At 37.8% G+C, this 14,527-nt stretch overlaps 1 protein-coding gene across 1 annotated transcript in view; it reads right to left on the bottom strand.

The window, feature by feature from the left end:
• Window positions 1-14,527, bottom strand: part of cpne9 (copine family member IX) — a 180,118-nt gene that overhangs the window by 104,514 nt on the left and 61,077 nt on the right. The window contains exon 5 of the mRNA XM_044166604.1: window positions 322-361. Within this exon, the coding sequence (XP_044022539.1) occupies window positions 322-361 (40 nt within the window). The remainder of the gene's footprint in view (window positions 1-321; window positions 362-14,527) is intronic.

Genomic DNA, 14,527 nt, shown 5'->3' with positions numbered 1-14,527 from the left:
AATAGGAGTTTGAAAAATTACACCACCACGAGGTAGTAAAAGATTAGCAGACGAGTAAAATAAAATAAGTTAACTTATTGGAGGTAAAAAAAAAAAAACTTTTCTCTTTTTAACCAACTGATTGGAAGATAAGGGAAACGCTTTATTTCTTTTTACATTACATTTTAATTATTTAGCATTTAGTATTATTTATTCATGTATTGAGTTATATTTTTGACTCATTTGATGATTTTTTTACCGCCTCTTGTCAGTTTCAGCCCTCCATACCAGTTCACATGTCATTATGGAGCATATTAATAGGATTTGTCAAAGGCTGCTTACATGTTTCGAAAGGTTGGAGCTCCTGGTATCCACATTGTACCTGAAATTTAACAAAAAACAGCAGACTTTAGGTGTTTTCCTTTAAAATACAAACTTCAGACATCCAAATAGGAAAAACTCTCCCTATGTACTTCATTTGACAAGCAACACAGACATAATGGCCAGCTCTCCTGGGAATACAAAGATGAAAATCTTGTATGCCAATTAAATAATTAGATATGGTGTACATAGGAGTGATGAGTCAAACGTGATAAAAAAAAATGAATGTATGGATCTAGAGCAGCATTGCTAAATATAGAAATCTGGGATCGATGTGCAGATTGAAGTCACTTCCTATCTGGCAGACGTGTTGCATCTTTTTCTTTCTTAAGGCTACTGTCTCCCCGAGGACTTCCTCTTAGGAGCCGTCACCAGGGGGCTTCTTTGAAAAGGATTCTGTTCATGTTTGACAAAGGAAATCTACTCATGTGTCGAATAACTTTACATAGACATCATGTATTCTTCAGCTCCTCATTTCTCTCTGGATCTCTCCATCTCCCTCTCTGCCCCACTTGTTTGCTGTCAGCGTCTTTCTGAAGTCTACAGAGAGGATGGAGGATGACACTGAGCTCTGCAGAAACCAGCTACAATATTTTCACCTGTTTTCTGATCTCTTTCTCCACTACAGTTACAGAGCCACATATTTAACCTGACAGTAATTAACATCCTCATCAACATAAACATCCTTCTAAGGCTGCCTAAAGTAGATGGAGCATGGAAATACATAAAGAGGTTGTAAAAGGAATTCTTTATTGACTCAATGGAGGAACAGCACTGAGTACTGTACTGGGATAGTTACTTCAACTGTATTATAAAGATGCACTGTGCATCTCAGTAGTATTCGCTTCTCAAGAGAGCAGGCATGCTTAGAGAAGATGAGTGACAAAGCCTCTATATTGTAGTGTTTGTGCTGAAGCCCTGTGGACCGTCTGCTCCCCTGTTAGCCAGGGGTGAAAGCAAAGCTAAGACAATAAAATATGACTTAAAACATTTCAACAGCAGAGTCTTTAAAGTCCGGAACACTTTAAACAATTGGCACAAAACTTCCCCAGTTACTGGTGCTGTTTCATACACTCTACAGCAATTTTAGCATTTCAAAGTGAAACAATAGTTTGTATGAGGGAATGTTGGGAGGACAGTTTGTTTATGTCCCAAACTCCTCTGCCTTGTTCTCCCTTCGCTCCTCTGTCTTTAACAACTGCTTTTCCCCTTTTCCTCATTATTTGTTTTTATTTTTCACTCTTTGCTATTCTTCACCTCTCTATCCAACATGGTCTCCTAAGAATTACATACATAATTATACAACTAATATGCATTTGAAAATACATTTTGTAAGGTGTAATGTTTTTTTTAAGTCAACATAACAAGGAAAGGTTTGGAAGGACCATATCTGCAAACTCTTCAATGCTAAAATGTTTTTACTGAATGTGCAAAATGTTCACTGTCAACATTTTTCATTTGTTTTCCTATAATATCCTGGATTGGTAAAAATGTTGTCAACAAACATAATCCAGGCAGAAATTACATTTCCTCCAAAATGTATTTGGCAAAAAAAATGTGTGGTATTAGTGTGTAGCAAATTAAAGGTTTAAATGCATTAAACTGATCATATCGAATGATCTTAATTTGGTAAAAGGAAGGAGAAGGTTTACACTCACTTCCGGCTATCAGAATAAAATCAGTGTTCATATTAAATAACAGTATTCAACTCAGTAAATTCATTTTACAACAGGGCATCAGTCCTTTATCAGGAAAAAATCTTGATAGTTATTTATAATTAATTAATTTAGTCTCTTAGTTCCATGTTTCAGGCTGCCCTCTCAGTCCCACGAGGCGACTCTGGCCTGAGTCGGATCTCCTCCTCCATAAGCAGGCTGATGAAGTTCGGTTGTGATGGCAACGCGGTGTGAGCGTCTGCCAGCTTTTGGCTGAGTTTAAAGTTTGTTACGGTCCTCGTTAGGACTCTGGTGCCGCAACTGGATGTAGCAACTTCTTTATTCTGGTATCAGCAATTTAAGTTTACTAATAGATTTTCTTTCTTTAAGAATTAAATTGTTGAGTCTATTTCACTCCGTCTCTCCATCTCTCTCTGTTTCTCCTTCTCTGTACCACGTGATTGGTGCGTAGGGCCCAGGGTTTCTTCTTTTCTAACCTTGTTAGATCTCAGAAATGAGATAGATCTCCTTTTAGCAGGCTTTTTTCTTTCAGACTTGTTGGATATCAGTATTTTCCCAACATGTTCTGTGTGCCTTTGGTCCCATAGGGTCAGTTGAGGCCTGTTGGGCCTCAGGATTTAGTCCAGCGTTGTTGCATCGGGGATTGAGATCCACTGTTGATCTGCGGTCTTGGAGAGCACCGGAGAAGACACTAAGAATTGAGTGAACGAGGACAAGAAGTTCCCTCTTGTCTTAAAGTCTTCTGTTAAAAGGGGTGGGGTTGTTTGTGTTCAAGGCAAGAAACTTCACACTGACCATTTCTTATCATAATTCTTTCTGATGGATTAATAAAATTTTAAGTTTAATTCTCACATGTTAAAGCTTTGTCTTATCAGATTAACCTAAGTAATTAACAGACAATTAAATGTCATACATGGTAGGCCTAATATATCTTACGACATCTGCTATTATGACGACACACCAGGCATAGGTTATACACACATATCTGTACCAGTAAATGAAATAGTAAAATAAATCACACAAATTAGATGTCCACATATTTCAGCAATCTTTGATCTCAGGAAGATTTTTTGTCTGTCTGCTTGTCTCTCCTCTCAGGGGTGAAAGGAGAAGGGAGGTCAACAAACACACATGCGTGCTCTGAGGGCTGTGGAATTCAGCAGTTCACTTACAGTTTCTCTTATTACCAGCCATGATAAATTAATTGTCATGTAGATACATATTCACATTTCTTGCTTCATTAGCTATTCAGCACATCATAATAGGGGAATATGTAACATCCAGTAACCTTAGGCATGTTCAATTGATTAATATTAAGGTTAAGACAACAAGAGATCAGTTGAAAATATTCTTGGCAATATGTCATTAGAGTGGCAAGGACTTACACTACTGAAACTATATCCCAAATTATCACACATGCTGTCCCAAATTATTATGGATGTCCTGAAAGAATAGTTTTGTTAATACAGAAAATGGTGATCCATACTTTGTATGACATCATATTAATTTCTTCAAATAAAAAACAATTCTTGTTGACAGGGTATTGCTCTTTGTGGCATCAGCATGACAACGTCAAGTTCCACAGTCTTCTTATATTGTTACTTAATGTAACACATTGATTAATACATTTGATTCTGCATGGCAAAGTCATTTTCTTTATACTTTTGGTCCTGGTTTTCTCTTGATGAAGACCAGAGATCATGAGATGTTCCTTAAAAGAGGCTGGTGTCAGTTTGTGTTATGCACGATCAGGGAGAGTAAGTTGTAATTTAGTAAACTGGCTCAGGTTGTTCATGCTTCGTGAGTTTTTGCAGGCCACCTTAAATCGAAAAATTGTCATTCAAGCCTCATTAGTGACCTGAGTCCGGCAAAAGTCATGAGGTTGCTGGGGAAGGCTTATCAGTTCTCTGGACAGGCCTGGTTTATGACTTAGAAGCCACCTTTCAAAAAAGTCTAATTCTTTTCATTAATAAAGATCCAAAATGTTCATCAGTATCGGGGTTGATCATGCTACAAGTGTATAAATAATATTTGTAGGAGACAGGGTTCCTCTATAACACTCTCTCCACTCCACCTATTCTTTATCTCCTCTACTTTGATGTTTCCCCTCATCCTTCTCTCCTGTTCTCAATGTTTTATGCCTTTTCTGTCCTCAATACTTCACCCCTCGGTCTTGTAGCCCTGTGATGGACAGGTGAGGGTTCTGCATGGTCAGAAAAGAGACCAACACAACGTTGCAGTGGGACAGGTCTGACAACTGTGTGACAAACTCACTCTGCATGAGGAAAAGGTGGGAATGCAGGTTTCAGAATTTTCAGGAAAAAAATCCTGTGCACGCCACCTCTTTTTCTAGTCATGTCGATGGAGTGGGCATAAAATGATGAGTGATTTTGGAAAATAAATATAACTAGTACCCACTAAAATCACTTCAACTGCCTGCTGCTTTCTGGGTTTAATTTTCTCGATTCAGCATTTGTGTGCAAGTGTCGGGTTATAAGACTTTGAAGAGGAAAGTGAAAGCCGGTGACTAATGGAAATAATGGAATTGAGAGAGAATGAGAGCAACCAGCTACATATACCACCAACCGTGGCACTGTAGCTTGCTGAAAAGTGCCAAATGCAGTGCTCTCTGCCATTCAAAACAGTCACTCCATAGCCCCACACACTTTCATTATATCTCTATCCTTGATGTATCACCACTAATCTTCAATCTCTCAGCTCCTCCATTTCTCTCACCCACACACATTTTGTAAAAATCTCCTTCTCCAGCAATGTCAAATTGAGCTCTATGCCTAGCTTGGGTGGGATCAAATGAAATTACCATACAGTAGGATAAGCCTGTGAGCGATGGCCAAATGAGATTTGAGTGCAGAAGAGCAATAGAGCTGCTAAAAAATCTGTTGACCTTGATTTACATGGCAGGCAGCAAGGGAGCTGGAGGGCTTCAAATCAGAAATGAAGGTGAACAATGACAACAGTTTGTGTTTTGATACACTGTCACCTTCATATTTCTTCTTATCCCTCTGTTCCTTCTTTTTTTTGTGCAACCCACACGGTAGGATTCAGATCACACAATGTTAAACTACATGGGTCTTTTGTGAACTGAGATCCACACATTTGAGCTGCACCATCAGAACAATCAGAACCTGCATTAGAGATTTAGGGTGTAGCATCCTTTGTACTGTACCACTCCTGAGATTCTGGTTAAAAAAAATTAAAACACTTGGATTTCCTCCTCTTCATGGTTTTATGCCAAGACATTTACTCATTCTTATAAAACTCAACAGTAAGAGCATTACACCATGCAAAATGTGCAGCAAGGTAAATAAAGCTGGATCATATAATGATCATGGTGGTGAATAGTGTAGTGGAATCACATTAGGTAAGTGTCAGCCAGTGAAAATCAATACTGTAATGGGAGGTTACATTTTCAACACCCATCATGATCTCCCGTGTGTGAAGGCAGAATACATCGAAGAGAGCCTAAACTAGGTCAAAATTAATTTGTTCATACAACATTTTGTGTCATGGTTTTAGGTTTTAGTTTAGTCATTTCCTGTTTTATTTTGGTAAGAGTTCTTCCTCGTGTGTCGCTTGTAACTTCACTTCCTGTCTTTGTGTGTTTCCCTCCAGTTTTGATTGTTTGCGTCGCCTTAACTGGTTTCACCTGTGTCTTGCTGTCTCCCATCCCCAGAGTATTTACTTTGTGTGTTTTCACCGGCTCTGCCTCTGTGTCTGTGTTTGGGTCCAAACCCTTGTGTTTCCTGAGTTCCCTGCTTGACACATAACATTTTGAGGAGTTACTATGGAACAAGTGAAGTAAATTTTAATTATAAAACTCTTAATTAACATTAAATTGCTAATAAGCAGTTCCTGAATAAAGCTAAGTCAATAGATAATAATAAATGATTTGTGAATGTATGAACTGGTACACTATGATGCACCACCTTACTTAGTGGCATTAAACTAGTAACAAACATGTCAGGAATTAAGAATGGAAGTGCATTCTTGGCCTTGGGATCATTATGTGTGACAAGTTAATGTCAACTAGATAGTAAGGTACTCTTACTAGCTTTTTTCTGAGCTTTCAACCACATCTTACAGTCTTCATTAGCAAATGGAGCTGTCTCAGGTGTTATCTGACCTAACTGTGGAACGCCTGTCACGTGATAACAGTTGATTGTACATGGGGTGGGGGGCATGGCCGTACCATTTAGGTCACAGAGGTCCGGACCTCTGTATTTTTTCCGAGGTGTGTGTGTATATAATAGTCGTGAAATAATTGCTGGAAAATAACGTTACTTCAGTACGACAGGCAGCTGAATCCATGTGACATGTGATACAGGTAACTAGAGAATTTCACTAGTAGACTGCTTGTAGTTCATTGCCATTCATCCCCAGACATCATCTGACGAATAGCTCCTGTGTGGTCACGTTACTTTAAACAGTGGCCATCCATCATGATAGCATCTATAGTTTAACTTGAGTGAATGAACTAGTTAGCTAGTCAGCTAACGTTAATTCCATCCATCCAATGGTAGACTGAAACTTTTAACGAAAGTTGAAATACTGTCAATACTTTCTTTCAATTCAGTTTGTGTAAAGTGTTGAAATTCATGTTAAAATGAGGTACCCATGTATATATATATTTATTTTCATTGCAAGATTATCCCAGAGGAGGCCGGTAACATTTACATATTAATATCAATTGACCCTGTGTTTACTTTCTTCACTGTGACAGATGAAAATGAAAAGACTCCGTCAATCAAAGCTCAGCTTTGGGAAGGGACAAGACGAGGAGACTGAGAGAAAATAAAAAAAGGTAAGGAAGATAAGTGAGGAAGAGCAGGTACTGCCCACTGTGCCAAGGACAGGATTAACATTATGTCCCGGTGCTGTTCAACACAAACAAAAACTGACCTGATCCAATTCAAACAATATAATTACCACAGACATGTATATGTTCTTTGATAATTACAGTGGAACCTATAGGCTGAATTTAACAACACAAACACCTAGCAGCGTGGAGTAGTAGTAGTAGTAGTAATAATATATTATTGTATAAATATTATTGTATAACACACTTTTCTTACATTTATGTACTGTTTTGAGATAAATTTATATAATTCAAATCCAAAATGATTCAAACACAAAGATATAATTAGGAGTGTAAGAAAGTGTATATAATTTTATTAAATTACTTTACACTTCAGCAGGAGAGACAGTGGGGAGTCACAGAGAAAGGGACAGGCAGTGAATACAGAGGGTGAGAGAGAACAAAGAGTAGATGGTGCAACCCCTGTCTCTGTTCAAGAATGGTCTATGAAGCCAGCTCTAAATGACCTCTTCAGCCACTCCATTTAGGTCACGTGACGACACCTGAGCTAGTTCCATTTGTTGATGAAGATCATGAGATACAGTTGAAAGTTCTGGAGGAAAACAAACACCTAGTAAGTGGACCATGAGTTGGGATGATTTTGTCACACAATATGTAAGTAACTAGAAAATAATGAGTAGTTATAAGTTTAAAGCAGATAATTAACTAGGAACAAAATTATGCATTTAAATGTTGAAATCTGTTAAGTAATTTATCATTATCTAATACATAGTCCTCCATTCACAATTTTTCAAGAACTACTTATTAGCAAACCATGGGTCTATTTGTGCCAATAAACACCCTTTTGTTCACATCATTGTGAGTAGCATCCACAATACTGGCTTCATCTTAATCATTCTCATCATCATCAGATGGGCTAGACCAGACTCAGGGTCACGTCATTGAAAATAGTTTATGTAAGGAATAAGTAGCGTCAGGTGTTTCCTGATAAGTATTTCCAACAGAACCAAGGCATGATAAACTCTGTTACAGTAATTTTAAACCTAAGGATAGGAAACAACCTTTATAACCTTTTTTACAACCTTAAGGGGTCAAGTCGAACAATAGCGGAGGCAGGACTGGCTAAACATTATCACTAATCACTGAATAATGATAATAACTAAAATAATGTTGTTATATCAAATATTTACTGATTTTATGACAGAACATGAGTCACCTCATTACATGTTACAATCATATGTGGATTATTTCACAATGTATTGACATGGGTGTGTTAAAAGGGCAATCTCAATAAGAATACACCTGTTTTGTGATAAATGTAATGTACAGTCTATATGTGGCCTGGTCAAAATGAGAAAATATAGCTGTATAAGGTTCAAGCTCTGCAAAAAGACAGTTCTGCTCAATCACTGAAGCTACAACTTGGTTATAATTCTAGGTACAATGGGCATTAGTGAAACTTTTTGTGTGCAGCTCAAATGTGCCAACTACTTTGATGTGACCTTAACAACTTGAAGAGAAAGGACACTAATGGCAGGACACATTTTAATTGCTTCATTACAGAGACTCATTAGCTTTTAATGACATTTTAAATGCTTCAAGACAATCGACAGCATTACAAAAATCACATTACTTCATTTGAACATTTTTCACTTCAGCAATTTTTGCCGTATTTGATGTATTTCTCACTACTTTTTGGTGAACATTGTATATTTGCTTTACATTGTAAATGTGGTGGGTTTCAGGATTGTAAAGAAAGCAGCTTATGAATTAATCTAACGGTATGTATCATAATATGAAGGTGGTCATGATGTGATTTACATATTCAGGTTGCATCATGGATGAGGTCCCTCTTATTTGGAAACAGCATTTAACACATTTAAAAACCTAATTACACACCACTGCACGGTATGTTAAGGTCTGATTCGCTCCTTCAGGGTACAGAAACAAAATGTAGAATAGCCTTAATTACATTTGTCTACAATAATCAGTGATTGCAACACCTATGCTCTCAGTATGATGGAATTTACACTATTAGCACTCATGGTTAGGTTTATGTTCTTATCGCTAGTATTTGTTTGATCCTACAGTGGACTGGCCTGGTGGGTCTTTTGATAAGCTCACACTTTTTCAGGTTTAATGGCTGAGACAGCTTCCTTCCTCTATAATGTTCAAAAACAGTTTGGCCTAGTCCAGATACCCATCACTAAGGCATTTGCTCTTTTACTGTCAAAGAACACTGACATTTAGTACAATGCAATAATAGACCTATGACTAGCAGCTAATTCTGGCATTCAAACAATATATTTCTGAACAAAATATCACTGTGGATAACAAGTGACAACACTTCAAATGATGTATTGCTTTTGTTGTCACATTTCATCAGTTCAGTCCATTCATCTCCCATTCCTTATGGAAATAATACACTTGGCTCCACATCCATCTATTGTGATTCAATGGGATAAAAATAACCTTTGTAGAGAGGTGGGAGTTTAATAATTGATTCCCTCTACTGGGATGCTCCCTTTTATTGGAATCCCCTCTCATGACCCGACATCAGGGAGACCACAGCCCTCTCCTGGGACTTAGTACAATCCATATCTGGTCCATACTGGAAACAGACTGAACACCCATTTATTCCTGTTTCTAAGACATTGTTTTCACCATGGGAATGTGAGGCTGTATGTACAATAATGAATTTCAGTGCTAAAAGATGGAAAGGTGACTAATAAAAAGGATATTTCATCAGCATATTATTGACCAAGAACATGCTATAAGGTCATGAGATTATTACATGTTTTAGAGTCATTACTATGAATGTTAATAATGAATCAATGATCAGTTAATGATGAATTAAATAATATATTTACTGACAAAGTTGGCATGGCATTACTTCCTGACATCAGTTCTACCCATGTTGAATTTAGATTGAGTGGGTATATCTGTCCTGTGTGTACTGTGAGTAACAGTGATTAAGTTTTGATATGACAGGCCAGCACAGCATTTTACCTTGATCTGTTGGAGGTTTCTTGATTCACACATTCTTCCTGCAGCTCTTCATCTAACCAGTTCACTGTATTTCCTATTTTATTTGTAATGTCATCCCTAGAATACTGATCTACCAAAGTTCTATCAACAAAATGTTGCAGTGAACAAACTGTCCATACAACTCACCCCTTATCAAAATTATGTGACCACTTTTGTGTTTATTTTGATTAAAAGATCTGCAGAGCATAATATAGTCCTAATAATATAGGTGACCATTACATTCTTTTGCTCCTCACAATTACTGTGGACAGAAATAGTAAATCTAAGCAGCAGACAGGTGGAATGTTAGGCACTCAAACTGTTGCATTCAGGTTGCCTGAGAAGAAAACTTCTGCCCAAACTCTCAAATCTAGTAGTCTGTGGAAGACGAACTGAGTGCTTCTGGTCTTCGTTGCTACTGAACTTCTACTGTATCTTTCAGGTTAGTATTTGGTGAAAATTAGCAATTTCTAGTTCAAAAATAGGCCACAGTTAAAGGCAACAGATTGAGGTGCTGCTAAGATAGCAGCCACCACACTACTGGCATGTAGGGATCACGGTCTTGCAGATGGGTCATTAGGACTGATTATTTTGCACAGCATTATCTGGCTCCTACGTACTTCAGTGCCTTAAAGGAGCTGTATGCGACATTCACTGAGACTAAATGTCGTACTATGCACCAGCATCTCTGACCAAAACAAATGGGCGCTCCATTGAGGAAAAACAGTAATTTTACCTCCTAGATCATCCTAAAACACACTTCATTCAAACTGGACAGAAACAAAATAAAATTCACCTCTTTGTTAGTCTTTCTGCCAAGTGCCGCCAGAGATTTTGGACACCACGAAAGAATATCATATTGGGCCCCCGTAGATTACACATGTAAGCTACATTGCTGTAACAAACCATACCTGCAAAACCCATTTGACAACCCCAGATATTAATAATAAATGTATCTTTGCAGGCTGGAATCTCAACTGTAGTCCGATGTTAATTACCTTGTACGTTGTCTATAATATAGTAATATACAGTATAAAATATCTGAGGGAGTACTTTATGTAATTTGATGCCATTGTCTTTCTGACTATTTGGTTGAAAGTAGCCTACTACAATGCATTGACAGGAATGTGATCATCTAGTCAAGGAAAATCTCACTTGTGGTTAAAATTTAAAATTCTACCTTAAATACATAATAATAATGATGATGATGATAATAATAATTATGATAATAATTAGTTAGATAGTTAACGTTAGAATAGTCAGCAGAAGTTGCAACAGCATTAGGGAACTATGCTTGGCTACAAAATAGCTTATGCTACACTATGTGGCATTGACTGACTGAGTGAGCACCAACTGCTGCAGCCCCTGCAGCAAACATATGTGATTTAGCACATTTGGCGGCATCCGCATCTAGATTATTAATTTTTTTGGCCCGCAACTTCTCTGCACCCTCCCTTCTTTCGTTTTGACAATTGACAAAAATGCCCTCCTTTATAAACAGATGTTTGGCTCTGAGCCACAGTATCTGATACGAGAAAAAGAGGGAGAGGAGATGGGTGGGGCTGGCCCAGTGAGAGATGTGATTGGGCCAGCCTAGTGTCCTTATGGTCTATTCTTATGTAACAAAATACAAAACTACAATTATTAGTTAGTTAATAGTGTCCAAATAAGTCTAAATGAAATAATTCTAACTCAGAATATGTTCCCCATTCTAAAGTGAGATCTTGTTCATAGCTAATTCATGAGTGATTTGACACTTATTAACCCACACAGGTTCCAAATTCTAAAGTTGCCATCTCTTCACACTTCATCCATCCATAATCCATTATTCTCTACTTGCACAGTGCAGTACAATGTAGATCCATACTTACGAACTGCCAGGTCTGTCAACTCTACAGTAACGTTACCTTCGCCTCCAACCTTAGTGATCACCTTACAGTGCTTTTTCATCCTTAAGTTAGTTAACTTCACTTTTCAGTTAGCGTTATCATTTTGATAATAACCGTAGTGTCTTAAATAACCGTTAGCAACGTTAGCTAGTCACTCAGTGTAGCACCAACATTAGCCTGACTTTCACAGCTTAGCTAACATTAGGTTGTTATGGCTCTGCTCGCTTTCGCAAGACGTGTACGTCAGTCACTTTCATTTTTGGCAGCTATTTCAAGCACCGAGTGTAAAAAAAGAGCAATAGCAATCTAATGGTAGCTAAGCTGTGCAAGTCAGGCAAACATTGGTACCACACTAATGTTGGTAACGGTAAATGCTATTAACAACATGTACAAAGCTAACTGTGAACCTGTGTGGGTTAATAAATGTCAAACTACTAGTGAATTAGTTATGAGCAAGACCTCACTATAGAATGGGGAACATATTCTGAGTTAGAAAGATTTAATTTAGAATTATTTGGACACTATTAACACTTGTTGCTTTGTGTTTTGTTACATAAGAATAGACCATATATATTAAGTGTTATTAAGTGAATATAAGGCCCATACTGAGCAAAGCATGTAAGTTGTTCTGCCAAAATTGCACATAAATTGTTTAAAAAAAGCTTTCATCAAGGAAAAACATGGTTTGTATTTCAAAATTATTAACTAATGATCCATCCTCAACATTAGGTATGAACTGTTACCAAATTCACTTCTGGTTGAGCACATTGTGGAACTCCATTACTAATCCAGGGACAATGTTTATTACTTATGTCAAATGTTTTCTGCAAAATGTGCATAAAGCACCTGTAAATGTTGGGTCTCTGTTAATAATATTATAAAGAGTATGATCTAGACCTGCTCTACATGAGAGAACTTCTGTTATGATTTGGTGCTATATAAATAAAACTGAATTGAAAAAAGACTGAATTAAACTGAAACAATTGATTTGATGAAATAATTTTTTCCTTCTTACTGAAGTCAAAGCATACATTCGGTGGGAGTTTTGTATCACAACAGTAACAAGATTTGCTGTCATGTGTGAAGGACAGTGATTCAGGTAGAATAGTTACCAAAGCCAATGATGCACGACATTGCAGGGCTTTGAAAAGAGTGAGAGTGTGTGTGTGTGTTATATTTTGCACTACTTAATAATTTAGCATTAATGATTTACTTTGTCAGGAGATTACGACTCCTCACTAAGCGGGGCGGCTGCTGTCCCAGGGGAGGAAGCTTCAAACTCAACACTCCATGCCATGGAAAACTTGGACTCTTATGCAGGCAGAATAACAATGCAACTGATTTTCTGATTTCTGAATTAATTTCCAGCTCATTCTTTTATCTCATTCAATTTGAATAGCTCTGGGAACACATCATATTTTAAATGAATATTTACAGTCTTGTTTGTTACTCAGGCTTTGCCTTTGTCTCACTGCAGCCCAAAACCTATGATAGTAACACATATTAAGTCTATTCTTCTTCACTAACACAATATCTACTTGTAATTCTAAAGGCCTGGTTACACCAGAAAGTGGCACAACAAAATTCATCCGAGTGTCTTTGCAAAATAGGTGGTGCTAGAAGCTTGGTAACGTAGGGACTACACGCAGGTCTAGTTGGTACTGTACTGTAGCTGGCGAGCTAACGGCTAGCACTAGTAGTAGCACTAGTCTCTGAGCTTCTTTCTCATTTCTCTGTACTGTCCTGGCATTTTGTTCTCAGGATTGTATATCATTTAATTCAATAGAGAGTTATTGAAGATGGGCAGGAAAAGCTATTCGAGCTAGCTAGTTCCCTCTGTCATTTCCTTCAAAGTTCAGCACTGTCAAGATATTTTGTTATTGATCAAAGGCATGAATTTGAACGTCAAAGTTCACCAAAGTTTCACTTGATATGCAAATGTTGCATTGATTTACTTGCCCCTGTGAGCAAATCCACTGATCACAGCAATTTGATTGAAATAATTGAAGGAATCGTACTTAGGCTCTTGTGTTGCTGCAGTAAGAAAGAGAGTTTGGTTTGGTGTTTCTACTCTGAGCAGATTACATGGCACAGGCAGCTGAATGAGTCCAGGAGAAAGAGAATGAGCAATGGCCAGTTGAAGACCTGGTGACATCACAGGTCACAGATCACACTGACCAGAGTTCATACACAGGTATGAAGTCTGCAGGATTGTGGGAGATTGAGTTCAAGTGGCTCATGTTTCACAATAAAAGTTCAGTTTAAGTCACCTTAATAAACGACCCAGTGGTCCCAACAGATTTTGCCAAATGCTGGTGTGACCAGGCCTTAAGGCTGTATTCACACCAAATCAGGCAATTAGCGCAGGGTTGTGCGGTGGTGTGTGTATGTAAATTTGTGCTTCAGAACGTAGCTGCTGTGAAAAAAAATCAGAAAATAACATTTTATTTCTCTGATTCACCATCTCTCTCTCTCTCTCTCTCACACACACACACAAATGGACACAAACCAAAGGAAGCTTCTTGGTATCGTTATTTTGCAGCAAGCCAGACACAGACGTAAAGGTGGCTACACAAAATAAACCAAGCGAGGACACAAATGGGAGAGTATTGTTTGGTCCATGAACCCCGACTGGATGGCACCTGGTTTCAGCAAAATTTCAGGCAGACTGTGGAGCAGTTTGACCGGTCTGATTGGCAGCTTACGTGTGTTGGGATTTACAATGTTTAATGGGGGCA

Source organism: Siniperca chuatsi, linkage group LG2 (assembly GCF_020085105.1).
Source record: "Siniperca chuatsi isolate FFG_IHB_CAS linkage group LG2, ASM2008510v1, whole genome shotgun sequence".
Classification (NCBI taxonomy): domain Eukaryota; kingdom Metazoa; phylum Chordata; class Actinopteri; order Centrarchiformes; family Sinipercidae; genus Siniperca; species Siniperca chuatsi.
The sequence above is the reverse complement of the archived record's forward strand: the minus strand, read 5'-3'. Positions and strand labels throughout refer to the sequence as shown.